Raw genomic sequence first — 18,953 nt, forward strand, 5'->3', positions numbered from 1 at the left:
GAATGGTGTGGAAACAGTTTTTCTTTCTTCTTGGACTTTTTGAAAATTATGGAAGCAGAAAGCGATTTGGTGAATTTGGTAGCTTGGGACAAGTTGGTTTCTAACCAAGTCACAAAACAAGTCAGCAGACAATGTGTACCACCCCTGCCTTTTTTTTTTTTTTTCTTCCTGGAGAGAGAGGAATGTTGGCTTTTAGTGAAATGAGCTCAGAAAGGAACTGTCTGTCTCCCGAGGGATAGGGAAGGCACCGCACCTGTGCGAGAGGATGATCTTCTTCATGTTGTCGGCCATGAGGAAGTTGTAGAAGCGCCGGCACTGATCCCACTGCATGAAGGTTTCCTGGGCCCTGGAAGAACCACAAGTGACAGTGAGAGGGACTGCGTCCTGGAGAGGAGAGGATGGGGCTGGCGAGGGCAGGAGGCTGAGCTCTTGCCGCTGGAGAGCGCCGGCTCCCTACGCTGGAACGTGGGCTTGGATGCGTGGTCCTCAAACTACCTGTAGAGGGGGTTCAATATCCTGTTGCTTTTATTTTGTATGTGTCTAAAATGTTCCATAACAATGAAGAAGAAGGAGGAGGAGAAGAAAGATAGAAAATAGAAAATAGAAAATCTTTTTGGATTATGAGCTACTGAAAATTATTTACCCTGCTGAGGAAAGTCAAAGATCAAAGTCAGTTTTAACTGTTAACCCTGAGCCTCAACAACCATTTTCAGGGATGGCAAAAGACCAGCAGGTGGTCTGGAACCGTTATATACATGGCCCATCAAGAACCTCACTCATGCAGCTCCCACTGAAGCCAAACTCCAATTTATCTGTCATGGTTTTGCAGTGAGAGGAAGCAGGAGGCAGAACCAGGCTAGTGGGGCAAACGAGCCCAGGGCTTGGGGCTGGTGATGGGATGAAGGTCTAACAAGATGTCCAGGCCACCTGGCTGGCAAGAGTTAGAGCAGAGACTTGAACTAGGGCCCATCTGACCCCACTGGGTAGTTCACCAAACTCTGCAGAAGCCACTTCACCTCTCCAAGCCTCAGTTTCCTTATCTGTCAAATCAGGAGGTTGAACTAGAGAAGCAGTTTTCACACCCAGATTGCTCTGTGGCTGAGGTAGGTAGACAGTTCTATCACAGGCCTGACAGAGGCCACCCTGGGGGCCTTGGTGTTGCTTTCATTGTTTCTGTTAATGGTGGATGGAATTCTGCAGACAGGGGTGGATGTTGTGAGTGGGGAGCCAGCCAACCGGTGGTGTTAAGAATGGGTCTGAATTCTGGCCTCGGGGGAAGAGACCTGAGGGATGGGCAGGCTCCTGGGCATGCATCTCATGAGGATGAAGAGAATGTCTGCCTGGAAACCAGATGACTCAGTCAAGAAGGTTTAAAGAGAATGGTGGTGGTGGTAGGGGAAGAACACTCAGATGAGACTATAACATAGGATATCATGGCGGACAGACTTCAAGTATGACAGGGTGATAAGCAGAGTGGTGTCATGAGAACAAACGGGAAAGAACGGGGAGGGAGAGATGACATTTATAGCCTCAGATACCGGTATGCCAATGGGAAGAGCACGCACAGGTGAACTCAACTCGGCAGAGTCATAAGATATGAGAGGTATCAGTGAGACTTGCTGAGATGAGAGCAGGATTGGAAGGAACCCTGCGATGGACACTGTGTAGCTATTCAAAATAAGGTAGAGAAGGAGAAGCAGAAAAGTGCTATATGACAAGAAAACACAGACCAAGGTGGAAAAACATGTGGGGAATGTTTGGGTGAGATCTGCCACATCAGATGGAAGAAATGAATTTTCATTTTTTGATGCTAAATGGGCACCAAAACCAGGGGACTTCAGCTCTCTAGACACTGAAAGAATCCCTTACTTGGCCACACAGCAGAATATCCAAGTTCTTGACTTGCCTCTAAATAGCTATGTTCTCCAGAAGAGAGAAGGGATGGCAGGAAGTGCTCCCAGGCTGAGCCAGATACTGGCCCACCAGGAGAAACTGGCTGAGGACACAGCAGAGATGTGTGCAACCTGGGAGAACACAGCTAGGTCATAATTACAGGGAGGAAAGCCTTTGTATAATCCAAAGTGAACCCTTGTTGGAAGGAAGGCAGGTTTCATAGACTTCAGAAAGAACGAGATGACTCCAAAAGGGATGATGCCCCCTGTGAGTTGCAAAGCCCTCAAAAATGATTCTGTCATTGAGATGGCAAATGAGAAAAGACAGTACCCCACAACACTAGTAAGGCTTCACTGGGAGTCTTATTCCAGAATCACATGTATGGATTTTTGAAGAACTTTATCCATCCATCTACCTATCTATTATGAAAACCAATAAAGTTCTTTTAAAATGCTGTTATTTCTAATCAATGTAACATTAATAAGATATTATCCGTACTGGTTTCCCAGCCATCTGCTGGTGAGAGATTTCTCTCTGCAGGGTTAAAAGAATTTTAAAAGGTGCTGTGGAAGGAGATGGATATTTTCTTTTCTTTGTTTTTTTTGGCCGTGATGCACGGCTTGCGGGATCTTAGTTCCCTGAGACCAGGGATCGAACCCAAGCCCCCTGCAATGGACGTGTGGAGTCCTAACCACTGGATGGCCAGGGAAGTCCCAGGAGATGGATTTTTAAATCACTTAGAAGAGGGTCCCAACAAAACAGGGGTCTATAATTATGTTCAGAACAATCAATTAGGCAAGCAAGAGCTGAGACAACTGATTTATGCTCCTGGGGTACTGCTTAGAGAAAGCTCAACTTTTCCAACTCATACTTTGCAAAATGAGTGGACAAAGCATCCATTAAAAGGAATTAAAGTTGGAAGAGAATGAACTGGGGGAAGAATGCATCTAACATCCAAAGAAATTCAAATCTCCTAGCGCATATAAATTTCATCTCAGAGTGCTGGGAGACTGTGAGAACACCACACAGCTTTCCTGTGGTCTTTGAGAAAATACGGAGGATGAGAATGAGAGACAGGTTCTATATGTCTGGGATGGGCAAGCATGACTCTCACATTCCAAAAAGGGGCACCACAAATTAAGATTGGCGAGGAATTTCTTAAATACGGTCCCAGGCAATATTAAAAAACACCTTGAAAGTAATATGCCAATGAAACCTTAAAGTACATTAAGTATTTTCCCAGAATGCTACCATACCAATATAACCAATATTTTTATTTGCGAAGGGAGGGGGTTCCCCTCCAGGCTTTGACAATATGCAATCATTAAAAAATTTTTTTAAATTGTGGCAAAAAAACACATTATAAATTTTACCATCTTAACCTTTTTTAAGTGCATAGTTCAGAAATCTTAAGTATATTCACACTGTTATGTAACAGATCTCCAGAACTTTTTCATCTTGCAAATCTGGAATGCTATACCCAGTTAAATGACAACTCCCCATTTTTCTCTCCCTACAATCATATTTTTACAGTTACCTTCCCTCCTACATTTAATATACACCGTCTGCCATTTTATATATTTGTTTTAATTTAAAAAAATACAAGCAGCCTTGTTTTCTACTGAATGGGTATATCATAGCTTACAACTATCCCTCATGCTGGACATGTGGGTTATTTCTAACTTGGCCCTACAAGAGTGTCATACTGCAGTGGGGCAAAACCAGGACGAGCCTTGAACAGTGTGGCCTCTGGGAGGAAGATGGTGGCACCTCTGGGCCCAAGACACCCAGCAGAAGGTTCCGGGCTGGCAGCTGGTTGCCCTTCAGGGGCAGGACTGACCTGTGGAGAGGTCATTACCTCCAGCTAGTTCAACTTGAGACTGCAAGCAAAAGAAAAGCTCTCCGTACCCTACTAGGGACTGGGCCCAGAACTCTTCACACCTGCCTGGCTGGGCTTTGTGGCAGGACGGGGCAGGGAGCCCAGACAAGGGTAGGGATGGCCACCCACCAACCCCCTTTCTTCCTTATCAGAATATTTTCCCTTAGGATGCACTTTTACAGGAATGGGATTAATGGGTCAAAGGGCAATCATACACCCTCATTTTTCTGATTACAAAAATTAACAATGAAAAATAAACAAAAATCCCCAAGGACAAAACATTTGGTTAGCTTCATAACCCAGTGGTGGCAAAGTTAAGCTGTTTCTTAAGGTTGGAATTCTGTCCATCGAGTTGTGTCTAAACTCAGCAGATTTTCCTCCTTTGCTTGGCTCTGTTAAAAAAATTACTGAGTATTAAAATTATTTTATAGCTCAACTATGAACACAGGTTTGATGAAGGTACAGCTCTACAGAGGGACTTTATGAACGAGAATGCTTGCTTGTCATAAACTCACCCGTAGTCTGGAGTTTGTCCATTTGCAAAAGAGAGAATATATGCACAATTTGGCAGGAAAAGGGGGGCCTGGCTCTTCCTTGTGACAGAAAGGCCCTGCTAAAAATGCTGGGACGTTAAAGTGGCTACGAGTTAGTGGTGCTCATGCACTCACTTAGCCAGAAACATACTGCATTTAGGGAGATCTTATGGTTCCTCCACTGCCCTGTGAGGGGCCTCTGACCCCACCTCACCTCCTTCCAAAAATCCCTCCCCACTGACTCCCCACTTGACTGAGGACTTCCTTGGCACCCATATGCCTAGCGTGTCACCATTAGTGACACTTATTTGTTGGTTTGCTGCTGTGTAAACATCATTCTATTGTCATTAAGCAGATACAGACTATCTCTTACACCCAAACTGCAACAGAATGCTTGTATTTAATCGTATTATTATTGGCGGATTCTTCAGTGCAAGATTGTTGAGGGCTTCCTCAGCAATGACGACTTGATTTTACCTGAAATGAGACCACAAGAGCTTCCCTTCCCTTTTCTTTAAGCTCCACGAGGGTGGGGAATTTGTTGGCCTTGTTCACGGTTGTGTCCTGTTACCTAGAAGGGTGTCTTGCTGAATGAATCAAAGAATCAATGAATGAATTAATCGCGGGTAATCTTTCGGCATCACTACTTTTCCCTCTTGCACTTCTGTCGGGTTGCTATTCACTGGATGAATTTATAATCAAGGTCTTCATGATAGCTTCAAATGATTAATTAAACCAGAGAGTTAGGCTGAGTCTGACCACACACATTTCCAGGGCTAGTTAGTTGGCCGCTGTTTATCCTGAGGCAACATGCTAAGTCAGCTGGATACCATGTAGTTTTGGGACTTCTGTTTCCCTCCTTCACTGGTTCAGCACCTCATCAAAGGTGAGCTAGTTTAGCAGCAGCTAGACTGCTCTAACTACAGCAAGCAGGCGCTGGCTTCTGAGCCTAGAACTGGCTCTGACTAGTGGGGAGGTGCGCTATGGGGACGAGAAGCCAGAGGGAGGGGATGGATCACTGACAAGCGGTTGTGTAGCCTCAACGAGGAGGGATTTACCGGAAGCATGAACTCCTGTGTGGCCCCTGCAGAGGCAGACGAGCCCTCCCCGCTCCACCTTGGCATATAGGAAGCATGGCTGCCATCATCCCAGTGCTGAAAAGGCTCATTGCCCTCAAGCCTTGGCAGGAAAAAAAAAGTTATGCTGGTTTAAAGTAAGCCACTGTCATTTAGCGAGTCGATCTCATTAAACTGTTGGGGGGACCTGAACTCATTAAAATGTTGGGGGTACACATAGGGCGATGGTGTCTCCTTGACCTGCTGCCAGTTTCTGTGTGTAGGGCCACAGGATCTTAGCCTTAGCATTAGTTCTCTGTGCTCTAGAGGATAAAGTTGCCTGTTTCTCTCCTCTTTGCAGGAGGCTGATGTGACAATGATTATGAGTATCAAGATCTTTGAGGTCTCAAAGAGAAGTGGCGTAGACCACGCCTGCAAAATGTTTAGCACCTCACAGATGTTGGTCAGTTTCCTAGCTTAAACCTTTGCCTTAGTTTGAACACCGTGGATCGGCAAACGCGTGAGTCGTGTGCTTGGCCAGCAGCAGATGGCGCTGTTGCAGCAAAATGAAATCAGGCTGTTACTGTAGAGTCTGCGCGTTGAAAAGAAAATGAAAACAAACTTGTCCTACATCCTCCTGCTTGTCAAATCCAGGGCTCTCTGAACACAAAGTCAGTGTTCACAGTAATTTGACAGCACTTGGTTTAGGAGGGGACTTCAGCGATTCCGATTTTTACAGATGCTAGAAGCCTTGCCAAAAACTGGACCACTTGTCAGGTGACAAGGGCCTCCTGCCAGGCCCTGCTCCCTCGGATCCTGTGGCGGGCCCTTTGCTCATTGCTCTAATGTTCCAGTCACTGGGCAGGATGGGACTTTGGTCAACTCTGGTTACATAATAGCTACGAATTGGGAGTTGAATATTTTTAGCCAAGTCAAAATAAAGGAACATGTCCTGGCTCACCAGAGTGTAGAGAGGAGTGAAGGGGAGGATTCCCATCAGGAGGACGAGGGCACTAACCTAGTCCTGCAATATTAGAGCTGGAGAGACCGCTGAGGTCCCCAGGCCCAATGACTGCTAAACGTGGCTAAATCTCAGGAGTCACCTGTGAAATGTGTCCAAACGCAGATTCCCGGCCCTGTGCCGCAGATGAATGAATCAGGATCTCCAGGGCTGGGGCCCAAGAAAATGAGTTTATTTCTAACATGATCCTCCAAGTGATTCTTAATGAAGTGAGGCAGTCGCTAGTTCGCTAGATTAGTCTTTGTCATCCACTGATCTAGTCCACTTCTCATTTTACAATGAATAATGATGATAATTAACAGTTACTGACTTAACTTTCTACATGCCTGGCACTGTTGCAAGTAGTTCATGCCCATTAACTCATTTGACCCTCACAATGGCGCCATGGGGTAGGTACCATTTATTATTACCATCATCTCCATATTGCAGGTGAGGACAACTGGAACCTAGGCCCTGGCGCTGGAACTCAGGAAAGGTTCCAGCAGGGATGTCTTTCATGTCTATTTTTGGGTACATTTAAATTCTCCGTTTTGGCCAGCTTTAAGGCTCAGGCAGAGGCTGAATTCTGAGCCTGCATTTGCCCTTTGGATGGGTTGACTTCACATTCCAGTAACAGATATTTTTAGAAATAACGTAGCCCCTTATCCATTAGAAAATGACAAGATAGGTTTAAACTACACCATGAGAGATATAGGTGAGGCAAAAAGGAAGGATTCATTTATTAACTATAAGGACTCTTTGGCATTAGACTGGACCAATCAGGGAGTTTTTTGTTTGTTTGTTTTTACTTTTTTGTGTGATTTTGGATTTCAGGAGTTCTTTAATAACTGGTCATACCCATTGGTAATACAAAAGACATTATCATGAGCAGTGAGTACAGGAAAAAATATGAATGCATTTAAAGAGTCTGGAAAGATGTGTGTGTGAGTGTGGTGTGTATGAGTGTGTGTGTGTGTGTGAGTGTGTGTGTGTGTGGGTGAATGTGTGTGTGTGGTGACTCTTGAGTGATCTAGGACACACTGATCTGGTGGGGGGATCAGAGCAGACGATAATGCCCTCCTAGAACTCCTCCTTCGGGGTTCTGTTGTTGGGAGACTAAGGGGAGAGGTAAACCTTTACCCAGTAGGTCATCTCTTGTGTGATTCTGGGATGCCTGAGAGATGACTATTTGACAGTGAGGGCATGGATTAAATGCTTTCTAAAGACCCCTTCCAGATGCCACCTGAGACTCAACTCTTTGGTAGACAGGGGGAATCTGGGGTCATAAGGCCCAGTTCTCAGACCCTGGTTCACCAAGTCTCCTCTGTTTTCATAAACCCACAGTTCTACAAAACTCCTGGAGCACGAACAGAGTTAAGCCATCTCACAGAGACTCCAAAGGGGAACAGCCACTATTAAGGGGGGCTTTGGCTTATTCAATTACAGATCTGATCCCAAAATAGAGCTGCATATCCCAGGCTTAAGGGGTCTGATAGGACAAATCCAGTGTATGATGTGGAAGCAAAACAAGGTGAATCCAAGACCCAGAAACTTCTGCTCAGTCTGCCCTGGCATTTCCCCTGCTCTTCATGGGCCAATGTCTGGTGCACTGGGGCATCTCAATAAACGAGTGCTAACTGGAGGACCAACGGCAGAAAGAAGTGGGAGCATGTGGCCGGGATCACTCACCTCAGTGCACTGTAGCCCTGGCACACGCTGACGCAGCACAGAACCTTTTCTTGGTTGGCCTGGGTCTCCCCCAAGTATTTACACACGATGTTACCGCCCAGGCTAAAGCCCACGACCACCAGCTGGGTCAGGAGATATGTCTTCTTGATGTAGTTTACCATGGCTCCAAATTCCCAGGTGCAGCCTATGGGCAGAGAGGTAAGATGACTTGGTCATTTCGGGTGCAACAAAGATTGGAGAAAATGTGAGCTGGAAGGTTACTAAGTGGGTGTTCAGATTCTAATAGAGAGAGAGAGAGAAATATATATGTATGCAGCCGGCCCTCTGTATCTGCTGGTTCTGCATCTGTGGATTCAACCAAATACAGATGGAAAATATTCAGAAAAAAAATCCCAGAAAGTTCCAAAAAAGCAAAACTTGAATTTGCCATGCACCAGCAACTATTTACATAGCATTTACATTGTATTAGGTATTATAAGTAATCTAGAGATGTTTTGAAGTATACAGGAGGATGTACATAGGTTATACGCAAATATGCCATTTTATATATGGGACCTGAGCATCTGTGGATCTTGGTATCCGTGGGGATCCTGGAACCAATCCCCTGAGGATACTGAGGGACGACTGTATAGGAGTGTGTGTGTATGTGTGTGTGTGTGTGTGTGTATATGTGAGTGTGTGTGTGTGTGTAGAGAGAGACACATACTTTCAGCCAGACAGGCAGACTTCTCTTTGGCTGCCTGCAGCGAAGTTCCCAGATGCCCCTCTGGATTAGAGGAAACACGGCATTAGTAGTGCCCATGAAGGAAGGGACCATGTATCAAATGCTTGTACAATGCTCCTTTAAAGATGGGTTGTAAGAAACCTATCTGGATACTCATGGAAATTAAAACAGATATTCAGGGTGTGCATGAGCACCTGTGTTTGCACACACAGGTAAACAAAAGCAAGAGCAATACTCTTTGGGATTAGCTTCTTAGGCTACAAAATAGGATGTTACACCCACATGTACAATGATTCATGGTGTCAAGAAAAGTACCAAGTGGATGTTATTTACAGGACTGCCTTGTCAATGTGGGGAAGGGAAGGAGAGACAAACTTCAGTCCAGAGGGACGGCCAAGATGTGTTGTGGGATTAGGATAAAATATTCTTGGTGACGTAGGGACAGGTGCTGTGGGAGACAGACCCATTCAGAAACATATAGAGGAGACTTCTGAACGGAGAGTGTGTTTGGGCCCAGTCTGCCCAGGAGGGATGATGTCAACTGGTGTCCCCTTGGGAAGTTGGTGAAGTCATGCTATGTTTCCGCAGCTTTGCGAAGAGGAGGAGGTTAGTGGCCATACAAATGAAGGGGTTCATCACATCCTTCTAAGGCCCAGCCCCAGACTCAGCAGGGAGACAACTTAAAATAAAACCTAACAGGGAAAGTGAGGGACTTTGCCAAGAGGCATGTACGAGACGGACCAGCATGAAGACAGTATGGATTTTGTTCGTTGAAAAAAAAAAAAAGAAAACAGACTTCTTCCACATCTTCCTGCTTATCAAAGCCAGCTCAGAGGGCTGGACATTCCTAAGAGAGTTGGACGGCTCCTCTCCTAACCCACAAACCCTGAGGGACATGACCTTCTGAGCCGGGACAAGCTCCCCCTTGGATCTGTCTTCCTCTTAACAGTGGAAGGCCAGCACAACCCGATGCAGGAGTTCTCAGCCCACGGGGTACCTAGAATCACCTGGAGAGGGTGTTAGAAATGGGCATTCCTGGGCTTCACCCCTAAAGAAGCTTAAGATGGTGGCCAGGCCCAGGAATCTGCATTAAATGTTTTTTTTTTGAGTTGGTTATTCATGCATATGGCACAAAATTCAAATGACATAAAAGATGTGGTAAAAGGTACTTTCCTACACTCTTTTAAAAAATACCAATGGCAGCATACATATTGCTTAGCGCTGTTGTTTTTTTTTTAACAATATGTTTCGGAAGCCATTGTGTAACAATACACATAAAGCTGCCTTCTTTTTTATTTTTATTTTTAATGAGGTATAACATACACCCAGGAAAGTGCACAATCGATGAATCTATGCATTTACACCCATGCAACCACTGTGCAGATCAAGATGGAAAATATTCCCGACACTCCTAGAGGCCCCCTCGCGCCTCTTTCCAGACAAGATCCCCCAGACTTTGACTAATGATTGCAATTTGAAAGTGTTCGGAGCTCCTGAGGCTTGGAAGGTGGCAAAAGATGCTTAAGACTAGGGGAAAAACTGGGGGCCAAGAGCTGCTCCCTCCCAACACGGAAAGACCCAGGCGTCACCCTGAAAAGGAAGTACGTCTCTCTCTCCATTGAGGTATAAGAGATCAAGTCTCCTATTTTTCTCCCTCCTGCACCCAGCAGAGGCTGGGGCACCTTGCAGCCCTTCAATAAATAGCTGATGAATTGAGTGGATTCTGAAGGCCTCCGATGGGTCCTGGTGACAGCCTCCTGGAGCAACAAAAAGCTGGTCCAGAGGGAACCCTGACTCTTAACTTAGGAATCTGAAACGCCAGACTTTTGTCCCCACCTAGGTCATTTATCCAAGTTTCTCTTTTTAAAAAAGGTAGCAATAGAAGGAATGTTATATCTCTAGGAAACGCTAGGTTTAAAATGGGGAGATGTGATGTAAAAGAGGGGGGAGTCTTCAAACACACTCAGCTGATATCACGGCTGCTCAGGCATGCAACAAATAAAGAATTCAGAAATCCTGTTAGAGATATTTGTTCACCTCTCTCAGGCCATAAGAGGCCTTAAAAACACAGCCTTAATCAGGCAGTCTGGCCCCATGGTTGAGTGAAAGAGCTCTGTGGTCACACTGTTTAGGGTAGGCCCCTTTAGTGGCCCCCAATGCTCTCAACTCCCCAATGATGACAAGCAAATCCTGGGGTACAAGGAAAATCTATACCTCTGGGCTCCCTGCTGGAGGCTCAGAGTCCACAGATACAGCATGGGTTCTGGCAATGGGTACTTTTAACAAATACTCCAAGTGATTTTTATCCTGAGGGAACTTTGGAAAATACCTTGGGCAAGTTACCAAACCATTCTGGGTCTGTTTCTGCATCTGTAAAATGGAGGTAATAATGGTGAATACCTTACAGAGTTGGTTGCAGGACTGAGTAAAGTGATATAGGTAAAAGGCTTAGACTAGGGCATAGTAAGTATTCAATGTTAACTATTATTATAACTGTTACTTCTCTTCTCTTTTAAAAATATTATTTAAGTACACCCATGTTCATAGCAGCTTTATTCACAACAGCCAAAAGGTGGAAGCATCCCAAGTGTCCATCAACAGATGAATGGATAAACCAAATGTGGTACATGTATACAATGGAATATTATTCAGTCTTAAAAAGGAAGGAAATTATGACACATGTTGCAAAATGGATGAATCTTGAGGACATTATGCCAAGTGAAAAAAGCCAGACACAAAAAGACAAATACTGTCGGATTCCACTTACATGAAGTACCAGGAGTAGTCAAATTCACAGAGACAGAAAGTAGAATGGTGGTTGCTAGGGGTTGGAGGGAGGGGGAATGGGGAGTTGTTGTTTAACGGGTACGGCGTTTTAATTTTGCAAGATGAGAAGTGTTCTGGAGATTGATTGCGCAGCAATGTGAATGTACTTAACACTACTGAACTGTACATTTAAAAATGATGAAAATGGTAAATTTTTGTGTATTTTACCACAATTAAAAAAAATCATTTAAACAAGGGATTGTAGCTTAACACTTGAAAAGGCCAATCTAGATTTCTAGATTTTTCTCCAAAGCAGTGTTCTGTGATCTGACTGCACATTAGAATTACCTGAGGATCTTGTAAAACAACAACAAATACTAATGCCTGGGCCCTCCCCAAACTAATTAAATCAGACTATCTGAGGGTAGGACCCGGGCATGGGTGTTCTTTTACGAGATCTCCAGGTGACTCCAAAGTGCAACCAGGGCTGAGAATCACTGGTCTAGGGAACAAGGATCCCTTTGGCTCAGACCAATAGGAGAAAGCATTCTTTAAGGCAGACTTCCCTTTCCACTTGCAGTAAGCAACCTGCCCACATGGAGGCACTGCTCTGCCTTTTGGAAGCTTCTGAAGCAGGGCTGTTGCCCTGGTAGCTGCTTTCCAAATATTTCCTCAAAGCCAGGTTTCTGTAGTGGGTGAACCCCTGCTCAACCCAACCGGGAACCTCTACCGGGTCCATCAGACTCCTAACAAAAACAATCTTTAAAGCCCTAAATACACACAACTGCTTTCTGGTAATCGTTCTTGTAGAGTGAATCAGAAAAGCTGCATTGAGGTTAAATATTACTGCAAGAAAAATGCGCTAGCCCAGCGGTTCTCAAAGTGTGGTACCTGGCCCAGCGGCATTAGCATTGCCTGGGAATTGTTCAAAATGCAAGTTCTTATGCCTCATGCCACCTACTGAATCAGAAACTCTAGGGGTGGGGTCTAAACAGAGGGCTCATTAAGACACAGATTGCTAGGTCCCACCTCCAGAATCTCTGATTCAGGAGGTCTGGGTGGGATGAGAATGTTCATTTCTAGCAAGTTCCCAGGCAATGTTGGTCCAGGGACCACACTTTGAGAACCCCTGTCTGAGTTGATAGGAAAGGTGGGTAAAATCTTCAATTTTCTGTTTCTTTTGTCTTTTAAAAGGGCGGTTCAGAGAGATGCTTCATGTCACTCACAGTTAAATAAATGCAGATTAAAACGACAATTCGCAATCCTTTTCCACTGCCCATATTAGAAGAGATCAACTTTGCCGATACCCAGCACTGGGGAGGGTGTGGGTACCAGGCCTGCTGGTCCATCCACTGACGTGGGAGTGGGCACTGGAATAGCCTTCAGAAGGCAATGTGGTAACATTTATTAATGCTTTTAAAAGGACAAACCTTTGGTCCTGCAATTCCACTTTGGGGGACTTTATACTGCAGATGTGTGCGAAGATATATGTGCAAGAATGTTTCCTGCAGCGCTGTTTGCAGCAGCAAAGGATTGGAAATAACCTAAATTTCCACCAGTAAGAGGACTAGTTAAATTGCTGTGAAAAAGAATGACGTAGAGTCCGGTCTGCTGATGTGGAATGACCCTGAGCCAGCTTACTGAGGGACCAAAACAAGAGCAGAGCAGTGGGATGGCACCATCTCCTGTGTGTACTTGTGGTTTTAAAGGGATTATATGTGCATACATATCTGATTGAATATTTGCTGAAAAACTATAGCAGTTATTATTATTGTTATTTTTTTTTTTTTTTTGAAGAGGAGAACCAGGGGCTAGGATGGGAGGAAGACATAGTTTGACTCATTGCTATATAGACTTTTGCACTGTTTGAATGTTTTTCCTGTGTATATACATTACTTTTTCAATAAAAATCCAGCCAGTTAAAAAATCTAGTAAAAATGAAGAATAATTTCTTAAAAAGATATTTAAATCTCCTTAGACCAGTTTCAACTATGCTAAATACACCCAACACATCCCTCATGCTGGGGCAGTGATGTGTACAGCTTGTGATGGGGACATTATTTGCCTGTATAAGAAATGGTACTAAGGGACTTATTGTCAATTGTTTCTACCACCATTTCCTTGGGATTCTGCCTAATTTTTTCATCCCTTGGCTAATTATTTGTATCTTTAAGTTTTGTTCTACCATTGAATGAGCCTCTCTATTAGATTATAAATGCCATCAAGCAAAGATATTCCTGGTGTTGTTCACCACTGTATCTGTGGGGCCAGGCACTCAGCGGGCACTCAGTCAGTATCATCTAAACGAATGGGAAGGAGGCACTACGTTCCAGGTCCTGTGCTAGGCCCTGCGAGTGAGTGGGAGTGCCGGGCTTTGGACCCATGTCTAACCCCAAAGCCCAAGTCCTTTGTCTTGTATCCCAAATCTACATAAGTAATTGCAAGGCCAGGATTTATTTTTCAATTGTGAAAAGTCTTACTTTTTCACCATCTGATGCCTTTTGGACCTACCTATCTTCATCCAGGTTTGAGACTAATTATTTGAGACCTAGAGGAGATGTTCAGATGTCACTGGGGCAGTTACAAAACTTGGATTTTGTAACTCGGATTTGCTACACTACTGAGGAGCAATTACAGCTAATCGTGTAGGCACTTTGGGAGCCTCAATTTAATTAAATTCAAGCACTTCTGATCTGGATAAAAGGCCAGGTCTACATAATCCTAGACAAGCTGTTGGGTGTTTTGTGAAGAGCTGCCATCTCTCCCAGGCAAGGGAAAGGCAAGGACATGGTATCTGCCCAGCTCCAGGATCAGCCTGCTGGTAGATGCAGGGTCCTCCCGGGATCTCCACCTGATGTCAGTTACCAAACACCCTCAGTGTCTGGGAACCCCTCCCTGGGCTCTTTTATTAAGAGCTGCAGCTATCTGTTTTTTTAATACTAGGAGGATTTTAATGAGGTTCTATGTATTTAATCCTTAAAGGATTAGCACCAGTAACAAGATTTAGGTATATAATCTTTTTTTTTTTTTAATGTTTCTATAGCCCACTTTTAAAAAAATTTTAATCATATTTAAGTGTACAGTTCAGTGGCACTAAGTATATTCACATTGTTGTGCAACTCTCACCATCATCCATCTCCCGAATTTTGCACCTTCCTAAACTGAAACTCTGTCCCCATTAAATAGTAACTCCCCATTTCCCCTCCCCACCCCTGCCACCGACCCCGGCCCCTGGCATCTACTAATGTACTTTCAGACTCTATGAATTTGACTATTCTAGGTCTCTCGTATAAGTGGAATCAAACAGTATTTGTCTGCACCTAATGTATATTGGAACGCATTTTTAAGGTTAACTTAATATATGTCCTGCAAACAGATTGTACCTTTTCTTCCCCCCTGTGCTATACAGTAGGCCCTTATATAATCTTGCTGCAGCTTTTTAAGACAAGACGAAATAGGAGGCACTAACCTGGCCTTAGACAGATGAGTACCACAGGCCTATGTTGGAAAAGCAAACTGCCGAGGACAGGAGAGACCTTTTTCTTGTACCTCCCATCTATTTCAAAAGTCATTTCCCCCAAAATGGCACTATCATGACTCAGTCGGCTCAAATACAGGGACCCAGAGACGTGGTCTTCCTTGTGGTTGGAGACTTTGAGTCATCTCTGTATTCTCCACGCCAGGCACATGGTGGGCGTGCCACTGATGGAGCTGGGTAAGAAGGAAGTTTGAATCATGCGGCATGAAAGCACACAGTATCAGCCAGCGTGACTGAGCAGGGGATGGGAAAGAAGAACCTAAATATCCTTCCCACTAAATTTAATCCAAGAGAGTGGTCAACTAACATGGCTCGCTGGCGGACTGTTGGGGGCCTAGCAGCCCCTAGCATTTTCATAGTGAAGGTGTGTGAGTCATTTCTTAGAGCTGTGGGCAAGCTGCTGCAAAGCTGACTCACTCGGGAAGAAAACAGCTGTAGAAATAATGTGAGAGCCCTCTTTGCCCACCATATTAATTTGCCTTGTCTTTATCTCTGAAACAAAGATTTTCACAAATGAGTGCTTTTGGCTTTGTTTCCCGGGGTACAGGATGCTGAAAACTGCCCTCTTCTGTCTGAAGGTTAAATATTCAGATCTCATCCTGAAAGCGCAGACCTGTCGACGCTCCTCCACAGTTCTGCTCGCAGTATTACTCCCCAACATGTCCCCTAAACTCTGGGCCCCTCCCTGGGCACCCTCTCAAAGCTCGGTGACTCTCAGCAGATGGTCTTGTCAGATGTTTTACTAAGATGCTTGAGCTTCTGCAAATTCACTGCCTTCGCTTCCCCATTCTCCCTCTCTCTTCACCCACCTCCCCTCCCTCCTCCCTTCCCACAGTGTCCTTCTGCCATTATAACACTCGACTGCTTCAGAGGCAACACAGTTCCTGGTTGTCATCTGGAATCATGAATATGATTCAAAACGGAGTCTGCATCACAGATGTACAGAACAAACGTATGGACACCAAGGGGGGAAAGTGGCGGTTGGGGGTGGTGGTGGTGGGATGAACTGGGAGATTGGGATTGACCTATCTACACTAATATGTATAAAATACATAGCTAATAAGAACCTACTGTATAAAAAATAAATTAAATAAAATTCAAAAAAAAAAACAAAATGGAGTCTGCATCAATTAAAATGGTAGACATGAAAAGCTCACAGAAACATTTATGTTCATGATCTAATCAAATATCTTCAGCTAGATTGAGCAGTTACTTCTACTTCTAACAAAGTAGAAGTTTCTTAAAAATCACTGTCTGCAACTCTTTGTGGCAAAATGTCTTGGATCATGGGTGATCTCTACAGTGTGCTGTATAGCAGGGTGACCATACACCTTAGTTTGCCTGAGAGAGTCCTGGAGTTTGTCTGTTATTCTGATGCAGTTATTAGTAAGGTCCTTTTTCACTCTCAAAAGTGACACAGTTGGGTTGCTAAATTATATGGTGACCCCAGGTACTGGGCTTCCCTCCCTTCTAAGATGGAAATGCTGTCCCCTAATCAAGGCAAAATTTTCTGATCTTACATTGAGGTTCCAAAAGACAGTTTAAAAAACAAACAAAAAAATCCAATATTAAACCCAATTGGACATTAATGAGCTCCTCCTCCAAGCAACAGAAGATGATGCTGTGATTTCATGTACCTCTTCTTAGCTTGATGTCTACTGTAAGAAAGCCAAATGTTTAGAAATAAGGGAAGAGCCCACTTCACTGTTTAAACTCACAGGAAAAGGCAATTTAAATCGTTTGAGACCATTTTCAATGTCAAAATGTCCTAGGTTGGTGTTCAGTCATAAGTTCTTAGGAGGCTCATGATTCTAAGGGACTCAGTCACCTTACGGGGGCCAAGGCAAGGTTATTATTTTTATTCCTTTCATCTGATATAGAAAGGACTTTTAAAAAACCTTAAACTTTTTCTCTAATCAAGATCAAACTCATAGACCCTTTGTCACTTGGCTCTTAACTTTCTGGTCATAAGACTTCAAGGTCAGTCTTAGAAATGGAGGTCAGAATAACCACAACTGGATCATTCTGGTTTTTAGTTCGTTTCCTTGGCTGGTGGACTTGATCCAGCTCTACTTTGCTCTGAATATGAATACTGGACTGCTGGGATAAGGCATTTAGCCAAAGACAAAGATGGAGCAGAATATTTCCTGAATTTACTGGTCCCCTGCAGCATCACTGACAACATTACTCATATTCCTAACACTGCCTAGGTTAGAAAATCAATTAAGTCAACTGTTCACTACCGCAGTGTTCCAATTAAAGATTAGGCTCTGTATGATAAATACACTTCAAAAAAATCTTCAAGACTTCTATGCTTTCCTTCATTTTCAAGTGTTATTCATTGATCTCATCCAGAAGATAGGGTTATGGACCCCCGGTCTGTTCCAGCAAAGTATCGTATTTAAATAAGAAATTTAAAAGACTGATAAATTCTACCCTTGTGGGTTCTACTAGTCATCCTAACAGTTTCACATTTTGTCTTTGGTCAGATCAGATAATGTCATGTAATTCATCAAAAGGGAAATCTTTAATATCTGCTGGTTAAAAAAAAAAAAATCTATGAACTATTCTGAGGCAAGTGGTGAGGAATTTTTTTAAAGAATGAAAATAATTTTTAGAAAGTTAAAATATAGCTAATAAACATGTACTACAATAAAAACAACTTGCCAGTACTGATTTTCAATATAGAAGCCAGTAACATTGAGCTGGAGGTGTGTGACCACCCCCCCTACCCCGGGCCTGGGCCCACCAGATTGGGCAAGGAGCCAATACTGAAGGTTATGAAGCTGCAAAGCAAGCACTGCACCCTTCAAAATAACCACCGGGGCCTTGCCATCCCTGTAAAAAGAGTCATAACTCAGACCAAGCTCAAAACAGAAATTTATGTTCAACGAGCACTGCTTCTCAAATTGGCCCTCATGACAGTTCACAGGCAGTCAACTGTTTGAAGCCGACATAGAGGCTAGGCCATTTAACTGTTCAAGTAAACTTTCGCCTTTTCTCCTCTAAGTGGGCTCACAGAAAACACAAAGTAAGAGTGAAAGACTAATAAAGACAATAATCACTGGCATTTACTGGCATTTGCTGGGCCTCAGGCTGTGTACTTTTATATTAATGCTAACTTCCCCAACTGCGGAATTCAAATTCCCATCTGTTGGACTCTGAAACACTGCCTTTTCCTTATGCAGGCATTTCCTGAGCAACTCTCTCTAAGTGATACACTAGATGCAGGAGATTAACAAGAACATAATATAAAAATTGAATATTAAAATCTGGCCCCTGTCCTTAAAAAGGTTGCTGTTGGTAAATATTCTTTCTGGACAAGCCCAGCCAGTAAGTGCAGACTGATTGGGACTATTTCCCCCCCTTCCCTCGATGGTGAGCTGTTCTTCACTAGAATGGGTGCTTCAGAAAAGCAGGGACTTGAATTCCCGCCCGTATTCTCATCACAGGGTCTGGCCTCATGAATGTCTGTAGGATGTGAGATAAACAAAAACCAGAGCCCAAACCCATCAGGCCTGTTTCTATGGCTCTGAGAAGCTCCTGGCTGCTCTTTTGCCTTAAACCTAAAATGTATCCGACTGGGAACTATTTCCTTACTCCTTAGAAGTATCAGCAGGATGCAGTCCCTTACATGGAAAGGCTATGTAGCCTGTTGTTCAAAAGCATGGACTCCAGGACTAGACTGCCTGGGATAGAAACCTGGATCACCCACTCATCAGCTTTGTGATCTGGAGCAAGTTACTTAACCTTTTTTTAAAAAAATTTTTATTGGAGTATAGTTGATTTACAATGTTGTGTTAGTTTCAGGTGTACACAGCAAAGTGAATCAGTTATACATACACATATATCCACTCTTTTTTAGATTCTCTTTCC

The 18,953-nt window shown here is 43.8% G+C and overlaps 1 protein-coding gene across 1 annotated transcript in view; it reads right to left on the reverse strand.

Moving 5' to 3' along the window:
- ABHD2 (abhydrolase domain containing 2, acylglycerol lipase) overlaps positions 1 to 18,953 on the reverse strand; it is a 104,983-nt gene that overhangs the window by 14,402 nt on the left and 71,628 nt on the right. Inside the window, exons 6-7 of the mRNA XM_061179956.1 lie at positions 8,050 to 8,233; positions 254 to 346 (exon numbers count right to left, since the gene is read on the reverse strand). Of these exons, the coding sequence (XP_061035939.1) occupies positions 254 to 346; positions 8,050 to 8,233 (277 nt within the window). The remainder of the gene's footprint in view (positions 1 to 253; positions 347 to 8,049; positions 8,234 to 18,953) is intronic.

Source organism: Eubalaena glacialis, chromosome 2 (genome assembly GCF_028564815.1).
Source record: "Eubalaena glacialis isolate mEubGla1 chromosome 2, mEubGla1.1.hap2.+ XY, whole genome shotgun sequence".
Lineage (NCBI taxonomy): Eukaryota > Metazoa > Chordata > Mammalia > Artiodactyla > Balaenidae > Eubalaena > Eubalaena glacialis.